General features: G+C 35.1%; 1 protein-coding gene across 1 annotated transcript; it reads right to left on the minus strand.

Moving 5' to 3' along the window:
- Window positions 1-9,162: 9,162 nt before the first annotated feature.
- LOC129272950 (smoothelin-like) lies at window positions 9,163-10,119 on the minus strand. The gene has a single exon (XM_054910024.2). The coding sequence runs from the start codon at window positions 9,814-9,816 to the stop codon at window positions 9,163-9,165; it is 654 nt and encodes a 217-aa protein (XP_054765999.1). The 5' UTR covers window positions 9,817-10,119.
- Between the last annotated feature and the right edge of the window lie 259 nt (window positions 10,120-10,378).

Raw genomic sequence — 10,378 nt, forward strand, 5'->3', positions numbered from 1 at the left:
GCGGTACATAATTTCGAAATAAAACGAATGAAATGAAAAGATATATCCAAAACTTTGAAGGAAACATGGGAGTAAACGCAGCTCTTCATAAACACCTATTTGTTTCACCTAAAAAACATGACACATAAACTACAATATGTTAATTTAATATGAATCATTAGTCGTATTTTCCGATTAGATATATTCAGAAGCATTAAATATTCCCATCCCTTGATTCCTATGATATTCATGCTGAATTGAAAACAGAGAATTAAATGATTATTGTGATATTTATGAGGGGGTTTACCTCTGTTGGAAATGTTCATTTTAAGCTATACAGGTGGATTTCATCTTATTCATGTTTTACGTTGATACTCTATGGAAACACTCACAATCCATACCGAAGGGATGAAGTTGAAATGATGTTTTATACGGAATGGATCTTATGATGTCAATAAGAAGGGCAAGGAAACTTCAAAATATTCATCAAGACAATTTACTTCGCCAACAAACCCGAGGAAATTAGAACATTTGCCATATATAGCCTTCCCACCCACCCCCCCCCCCCACACACACACATGCACCCTTTACACACAGTATATCCCAAAAAGAAAGCTACACACTTAAAATGTTGGGCAACATACTGTCCATTTTGTTGGGTATTAATGTATGTTGGTAAAAATATACATATATTCTGGGCAATTATTATCCAATTGAGCAAATTTATTACCCAATTATTAGTTTTGTATTACCTTATTTGGGCAGATTTAAACCAATAGTTGTGTGGACAGTATGTTGCCCAGGGTTGGTTAAAAGATGGGCATTTCTTGCCAAACTATTTTAACATGTTTAAGAGTGTGTGGTGAGGAGAGGAGCCTTAACATGTATCACTTAATTTCATATAGACCAAGCCATGAAATTAACCGGCACATTATTAAATTTACAAATACAAGGAAGGGAAGGAATTTCTTTAGAATGCCACAAACAGCGAATAAACTTGTCGTCTCAACGGAATCAAACATGATTACAGAAAAATATTAAGGGCTGCCTTGAAAAGCAGTCCGACTGGCTTGAACAGGTCGCACCAATCCTGTTTTTTTTCCTGAGAAAATGGGAATCATGTGAATAACTTTGTAATATCAATCTGTGAAGAAAATATGCCATTAAATAGTGTTAAAATACCTAAAATAAAGATTAAGACTTGTGTATACAAAAGTGAATTTAAAAAATATATTGTGCATCTTCTCTCTCTCTCCGAAAACCCCCTCCCAAATGTTTGAAAACGGGCAGAAAAAAAATCCTGCCTTGTCCTCGTGAAATCTTTTTTATGAGATGCCGCTCGGCGGGTTCTGTTACCTGCTAATAGAGAATTGGACACGGCCAATTGCCCCCGAAGATCGAGCTCTCCTACCGGACGAGCAGGCGTGGTTAACCCAAACCCGATGAATGACACCTCAGCGACAACAAACTATAATATTGCAACACCAACCAAAACGTTTATCAAAAAATGGTGTCCATTTCACAGACTCAACATCATCAGTTGCCCCCCCCCCCCTCTTCCCTGTATCTCTCCTCTATATTCCCTTATTCTCTGTTTGTCTCTCCGCATTTCATTTTTTTTCAATTGCACTCTTTCTACGTTTACTCCCCATTTTATCTCTCACCCGCCTGGGCTCTCATAATTATGTTTCTTGTCTTTTCATTTCCATCCGACCCCATTTCTCTCTCTACACAGAGTCACACCTTTACATAGGCCTATAACTTACACCTACGTCCCAGTCTGTCAATTGCCACCTAAAGAATCTAGATCGTTTTCATAAAGAAAATTTTCAATGGAATTCGAATGTATTTGATTCTGATTTGCTGCAAAACCATTCAGATATTCAGTCATGTCCTAAAAGAATATAACATCCGGTCAGATGTCAGAGAGAGAGAGAGAAGCGAACGAGCAAAATATGTTAAGAATTATTTGTACTCTTTCTAGATTAGTCATGTACTAGTATCGCCATCCTTCTTCCTCATTTAGTGGTCTAAAGAATATGCTGATAGAAACAAATTATATCCAAATTATTTTGCAGCTCTATTCATTGCTGTTAATATAAAATGATTTGAAGAAAATAATATACTTCGATTTTTGTTTATAAACGGTATCTCTTAAAATTTCTACACAGGTAAACAGAAAAGCAGAGTTGAACCATAGAGCTATTACTTTCATCAGGATAGTATTGCAACTTAGATTCAACAAAATACATAAATGTAATGGGACAAAACAAGCGAACATTATCATTGTTTTCTTTTTGTATTTTTTTATATTTCACTCTTCATTTTTTCTGGAGGGAATATCAGTTTTGATGGAGAATAATTGGGGGAAACGCGATTATTTCTGAAATGCGTTTTTTTCTTCGATGGCTGGCAATTCTACGATACATATACGCAAAAAATATTAAATAAAAAAAAACAGTTTTGACTATTTGGCCGTCGTTGGAGCGATGACAGTATATTTTTTATGCTATATTCGATTCTTTTATTGTCTCATCGTACTCTGCGTAACCAATATGTACAATAAAATGAATAACTCCGTGTGGGTAAATCAAATCACGCAAATTATTGTCATTATGGGTATCGGTCGGCCATCACGCTCATCATCAAAATGTCTCATTCAACCTAAAATTGATCTTTTAAATCGTGATGAATTTCATTAAGAAATGAGATCAAGATAATTAGCAATATCAATCAAAGACTCAGACACGATTAACCCACTGACGGAACGAAAGGAGTGAGAACAAATTTTAAAGAAGTATTTCTGCGAGTGCGGAGGTGGTACTAATAAATGAAGTAATTGAAAAGAGTTTCACTAGCTTTAGTAATTCTACTTTTGTGCATTTAGATAAATATCTACCTCTCAAAAAATAAATTTCTGTCCTAAAATTCTTTGTCCGACATATTCTCAATAAATAAGACAAAAACATGTGGGCTAGCTATAAATATTCATATATTGTGCGGGAACTTCGTGTTACTTTATGCTACACAGACTTTAAATTTAATCCTATATTATGCTAATTAGGAAAAGTAAAATCCCCCTAAATCAACGAAAGTGGGACATGTATTTACTCATGATAACATAATTCAAATTAATATCGGAAAACTTCACTGAAGCCAAGGTAATTATAAAGATTTTAGCCATCTTATGTATAACCCCCCCCCCAAAAAAAAAAAACAAAGAGAGAGAAAAAGTAAACCTTGCTAGTGTGGGGTTTGCTGCTGAATATAAACTTAGTGTTGGAGCATTTTGCTCACACTGGCGTACAGATGGGGTGACTTGGGGCACGGACCCCCCCCCCAAAAAAAAAAAATACTATTAAAATAAATAAATAACTATATAAATTAATGATTTTTCATGATCAGAAAAAAGGGAGATGATGAAAGAAAAATGGTTGAAATGTGATATCATTTTCTTAATACTTTTTCAAAATCCATCACAAAATAAGATTTTTTTTGTATTAACAAGACATTTTTTTCTCTCTCTCTCTCGCAGCTTTCTATAATTGTTTTGTCCCATACGCCATTTATTCCCCCCCCCCCTAAATTTCTTTTGCTCACTGCGCTACTGTTTGACCAAATTCGATAAGTTAGTTGCTGAACTAATTTTCAGCATGTTCAGTGGCGTTATGTATCACAATGTTTTATGTTTATTTTTATACAACACACTGCAAAACTGCGATTGATCGAATCGAGCGAACAAAAAATTGACATTTTGCAATAAGTAAATAATTTGTTCATATATTTGTTACGTAAGATTCAAGGAGGGGGGAAAGTGCAGTTGAGGAAGCACTATTACTGACAAGAATGAGGGGAGCAAAATTGTCAGCTGACTGAATTATGAATATGATAGTATACAAAATGTCCTGAGAACCGTGGGGGAATGGCAATTTAAGAGCATGTCTGTTTTACATGAGATCAATATTTATTTCGAAATTGGTTTGATCGATTTAATGGAGTAAGATTCGGAGGAAGAAATCTCTTATTAAACTGTTAAAGGTCGGGTAATCAAGGCTTGATATTGAATCAATCCATTCCGAGTATCCACAATTTTAGCAGCTTAGGGAGCTTAACGTCTACATCCACCAGGTAATGTGTGCAAGCTTTTAGCGGGTAGTCAGTGGAGAAGAGAGTCTTCAAAGAATCATAAAAGAATGATAAGCTCAAATTATACCCAATTAATAACGATGCCTTTAATGAGAATGATAATGACGAATGTCAATATATTCGTTCCAGAAGGCTTTAGAGGAAAATCGGCTGAAATAGCTGAAAATTAAACTCGTGGCTTTGATTTTCGTTCTCAGTAGTATTTGATCAAATTAATGAAGATTTGCAACGTTCGTTTCTCTCTCTTTCTCTCTCTCTCTGTATGAAATATGAAGTATGAAATATGAAGTATGTCAGTCGGTACTATGTCAAAAGAAAACTGATTATATTTTCTTCTTGTGTTTCTATGAGTTTTATACGATCAAAAAAAAAAAATTTAAGTGCCTGTTTCCAAACTATTCTCTAAATACGGCATAATGTATCGTATCAAGATAATAACTGGGAATTCCTTTATGTATGTTCACTTCGTATTGTGATTCATTCTTTTTTAATTCAATATCTAATATTCCCCCTTATGAAGAAGATGCTTGTATATATATAGATTTGAGCTCAGTCCAATATCTCAAACGACGAGTCTGATTGGTAGATAACGGGTGTGTTAAAAATAATGCGCATGCAACATTGATCTCGCGTCTCATACTGATCCTAATAGTCATTATAAAACATATAATATTCATAACACGATATCACTAAAATGATAGTAATAATAATAACAACAATAATAAAACAATGATGATATCAATAACAATCATTACTCAAAGAAAAATGATCACGCAGGTATCGAAAATTAATTTCCAGGATTCATCTGCTGACTATCCCCCTTCGTTTAAAAAAAAAGAATAGCAAGGGCATTGACTGTTCAGGAAAAGTTCCTTGTTTTGATATGAACCTTTCATTATTTTGAACATGAGTTTTCCAGAGATTTTAAAGAACAATCATTTTATGACAACGATACTCCTACTATTTAATAATAATAATAAAAACAATAATGTTAATACTTCTTCTAATAATAATAATTTAATCTCATATTATTCAAATCAGATTTAAATGATTTTCACGTTATTGAATGAATATACTTTGTCATTAAAACTATAATGAAAATAAAATAATAGTAATGATATTTATAGTAATGATAACAGCAGCAACAACAACAACAAAAATATATTAATAATAATTATAATTATAATAATAATAATTATAATAATGTTTTATCGCATTTTACTACCATCGGGATTTCAATAATTCTCATTTTAATGAATGAATATACTTTGTCATTAAAATCATAATAGTCGTGCAAAATATTGTTAAATGTAACTGAGATGAGTTATTATAAATTCCATTGTAATTGTTTTATTCATTATCATTTTAATCAGATCTTAAATATTCCATCTCACTTCAGTTTCATTTTCACATTAACATCTATAGAAAATAATATCGCTCAGTAACGCGCATAACAGAACAAAACAAATAATTTTGATAGTTTAGTGGTGATTAAACAATAAAATGATTATCAGGAATATAGGTCAGGAACTGTACAAACATATACATGTAAGCTGCACTGATGAGGAAGATGCAATGTAATTATCTAGCGTGTGAGGTAGTATAGTTTGTATCTATATTGTAATCCAGAATTAGAACTTCATGATGTATTATTGTAGGAATCAAAATAGGGCTACCAGAACAGACCCATCCCCCCAAAATACATAATTAGAATAATAACAATAATAATAATAATTGAATTGAAATCTCACAGTCACTTAATAACAATAAGTAATAAATAAAAAAATAAAAAGATGAATAAGAAATTGTAAATGAATAAGAAAAGAATAAACAATTAGATTATACATAATATGAACGTACCCATTTAACCTCTTCTTTAACGTGAATTTGGAGTTATCTCTTAACATGTGTCCTTTTCATCATGCTTAATAAATCATTCTTCTTGTTCTCCATGAAGTAAAAATCTGTTCAAATGAAACGTTATTTCATTTACCTTTTACAGTTCGATTGGATTATTGTTTGAATCGATATCTATATCTTTAATAGTTTTTTAAATCATATTTTGCGTACCTTCAAACTTGACCATTTTCAATAGATACCTCGATAAAGTTTTGAAAATAGTTCAAGTCTGTAAGTTGATTGGCAATGGTAATTATCTCATAAAAAGGAGACCCTTTTCTTAACCAGCATAATAGTTTCACCACTCTCCCCCACCTACAAATAATAATTCATGCCTAATATTGTTGTGAAAATGAAGGGATAGAGAAGATTTGTGACTGCGAGCATAATTCGCCTATCATGTCTGTAGCCCGAGGAAGTCACAGTGAGTCTGCGGGGGAAAAAACACAAAACGCCCTACTTAACTCCGTATACAAACCTCGATATGAAATATGAAAGAACGCGTGTCGATTGCGTATCAGTACAATCTCATACAGTACAGGAACATATGGCGTCAATTTATTTCTTTATTTCCACACGACTTCATAACATCCTTGCTGCGTGTACGACAGTTTAGTTCTCACGCTTTTATGAAAGAGAGTGCATAATTATATAGTCAACCTTATTGTACATTTTAACAGTAAACTCTGGATGAATTTATGAAAGAAATTAGAACATTCAGGAAGAGGATTCGATTTCTCTTCATGCTCATTTACACCGTGCTCTCATATCTTCCACAACTACAACTCATTCCCCCCCCCCTCCCTCCTAAAAAGGGAGAGATTACCTTACATATTTTCGATCAATTATTTTGTATACACTTTTATAAAACTCTTAACAGTAATTCATTAATTTTGTAATGCCGGATAACGATTTTGACGCCTCACTGAATCTCCATGATTTAAACTTAAAAAAACATAACAAACTGTCATCATTATCAAATTGTCAAGAATAACTCTCGAAAATCGGAAATAAAAATCTCCCAGCCTCTCTTTGGTTTTCCTTTGATCTTTTTCTAGGTTTTTGTAACTTTTTTACCTTAAGGGGAATTATTCGCGCCTTCCTAGAAAGGGGAGTATGTATTAATCTAAAACAATTTTGTTGTTGTCGATGATGGTATCCTACACTTTTCTGCGAGACAAAATTCCTCGAGAATCTTCTGTCTCGTTTCCTCTTGTATCCCCTTAAAATTCCTTAAAAATGGATCAATCGAGTGCTGCCGACTGTTTACAAGTTTCTGTAAAGAGTTTAAACAGTTTATTTATTGACTCCAATGTTTGTCTTCCGAGCTCGGTAAGACTCGGTGCTGTGAAAATAAAAATAGACGGACACCAATAGCTTGTAGCTATATTATGCTGTTGTAGCAAATCGGGGATCAACCGAAGAAAGAGAAACGCCGATACTCAACCGTAAAACAACCATGAATAAAATGTTTAATAAGCATGGTATTTGAATCAAATTCATTGATTTCAAAACCTATTTGATGAATGATTCGAAGCGTGATTTTATGTACATTTATCGACAGTAACGAATTGCCTTTCCTTCTCGTTTTCCCCGAAGACAGTATCAATCGTACAATCACAATCATCATTACGATGTCACAAAACACAGTATATCATAGAGAACGCTTCGAAGACAATAAGGTAATTATTGTTATGTCCTAAAATAATTCAAATTAATATCATCAGTCAGAAATCCTCACAGGTTTATAGTCGAGAGTATTTTGTTTAACACAAATATTCAAATTTATCTTATACACGTCACCGGTGTATATCGATAAAGCTGGCCACTCCGATATTATTTGCCAATGCATTTGGACGCACACCGCCAAGAAGTTTAACTTCAGTACCATTATGAATATAGACTTTCTTCGAATGAAATACAATATCTAGGTTATTGATATTGAAAACAACATTATTCATTGTCAACAATGAATAATCCTAAACAAGCTTCAAACTCTTGTTACACACCCGTCCTGTTCATGGAACTGACGAAAACAAATTGTTTCAACACTGCATATTTCATAATCACCTTTTCGTAAATTAAAAACCTGTGTAAAAGATGGACACCGACCACGGCACTACAACATGAAGAAATGCAGTTTGCATTCGTTATTCAACTTTTTGGGAGAAGAGACGGAAAAAATGGGAAGAGATAAAGACAAGTTCATTATCCTCTTCGTTATCCAAAACCGTCTTGAAATTACTGATTGCTATAACATTTATTTTATACGACATATTCAGTACGTAAACATGGTAAAGGTGAGAGTATTATGTCTTGCATCTTACATGAATAATATACATTGATAAATGCTGAATTTGATTTGATGTATATATTCAATCTGAAAACTTCTGATTTTGAAACGAACCACCATACTTATGGACCTATCCGTTATAATGATAATAAACATAATGATCACTATTCTACTTTACCATCTTTTAATTATAGCCAAATTGAGTCCTCGTGCCCAAAGTGAGGAAGCTTCTGCAAAACAAATTTCCAAAAACTTAAATAATCTTTATAGTTAATTGATAGTTGGTTTGAAATATCCAAACCTTTTGAAATTTCGCTGTTCTAGCTTTTGTTTTTCTTCTGAAATATGAATATACTGTTTCATGTAATAATTTTCAAACTTGAAAAGGTTACAATTTCGAAAACTGAAAATTATTATTTTACTGAATTATCCGCAAGCGAGTGATTTCTGTAATTTAGCATGCTGATGAGGCGCATCAAATAAGTATGTGATTTGAGGAGTGATTATGCCCATGTAGGACAATAAATCTTGTAAGGAAATATAGGATTGGTGATGTCTTTCGACTAGGTAGGAAAACATTGGAATTGACTTTCATACAGACCTGAAATTTCCCTCTTTTTTTCAAGTAATCTCAAATCCCAATCAGAGAAAGGAAGGTGGCAAGTAATTTTATTTTTCTTTCCCAGTTTGCGCTCGACCAGCAACCAACGTTTGAGTTTTGCGTTTCGAAACCATTAAGGAAACCATAATCAAGTCTGGAATGAAGTGATTATGATCAGGAAGTTAGGTGTTAATTGCATGTCCCCAGAGTAAGGGGGAGGTGATAATGGATAAAACCATAGTAATTAGTAAACCTCACCTGCGCCGCAATTGTCGCTGTCGTGTGGTACGCCGGGAGATGAGCGGGGGCGCACGGCTAGCAACCGACCCGGTGTCCGATGAGAAAAGAACGGCGAGGCCGTGGATACTGCATGATGTGCCAGCGAGAAGTCAGGCGACAATCGTTCATCTTGATCGTCATTCGGGGACGAAAGACAGTCCGAATCACGGCCCGTTACTGATGGCGATTTCGTGAATTTGTTCGGGTCTAAAATGTCCAAAACAGAGAATGACGTGAGCTTCGGAGGTCGTGTGGGTGATTGTTCTTGACGTTCCATTCTCCGCATGACTGGCGGGCTGGGCTGGGGATGATGACGGGCTCTCATAACGTTACGATCTAGGTTTTCCATGGGAGGCTGGCATGTATGGATAGCTGCTGCTGTTGGGTCGGGTGATGGTGGCGTCGCCCGCGGGCTCGAGGCAGGGCTTGAATCTGAGGTCCCGGTGGGCGATCGAGCTCCAGTCGAATAGCTACGTTGTTCATCCCCTCGACCAGGGCTCCTTGTTGCCTCCTCCATCTCCATCGGTTGCATTATCTCCTGTCTCGATTCTATATTTCTCTTTTCCTTCTCTGCTGGTAAATCACCAATGTTACGCGGGGGAGGGGTTAAAACCAGCATGGAGAATTCCTGAACTGCTTGGTAACGCTGATTAAACCAGACTTTCCATACGCCTTTTTTTCAAAATCAAAATCAAATGGTATACACAATATAAATCAGTGGAAGGAGGCTTGTAATTCTACGCGTGGTAATGATGTCACACTAATGAATAGATGGTTGTATCTATAGCAGACGATAGTTGTTCATACCCCACCTCTAATGCTCTCTGTATCAAACTGAGGCAGGAGTGCGCGCGAGCCACTGACCTCACTTACCAGCTGGAAACCAATGCAAAGTCATCTCACTGCGCAGGCGCAATGCCATTCATTACCACTAATCATGGCATTGGAATGGAGTTTGCTGGAGTCGTGATCGTTTTATACCCAATCATTTTTACTGATAATTCTATAGTCTCATTAGCAATGAACGTTTTAATTGGTTCCTCCTTCAACCAAGCAGTACCATTTCAATGCATAAGTACCTGTCGACCCCCCCCCCTCCCCTCCCCTTTCACCCGAAGCAATTAACAGCATAAACACCCCCTTGAATAGATTTTAGATCGTTTGACCATCTCAAATACTGC

This window comes from Lytechinus pictus, chromosome 12 (genome assembly GCF_037042905.1).
Source record: "Lytechinus pictus isolate F3 Inbred chromosome 12, Lp3.0, whole genome shotgun sequence".
In the NCBI taxonomy this organism is placed as follows: Eukaryota; Metazoa; Echinodermata; class Echinoidea; order Temnopleuroida; family Toxopneustidae; genus Lytechinus; species Lytechinus pictus.

Excerpts from the sequence above, each read along its gene's own strand:
- LOC129272950 (XM_054910024.2), bottom strand. The coding sequence starts at position 9,816 with ATGCTGGTTTTAACCCCTCCCCCGCGTAACATTGGTGATTTACCAGCA.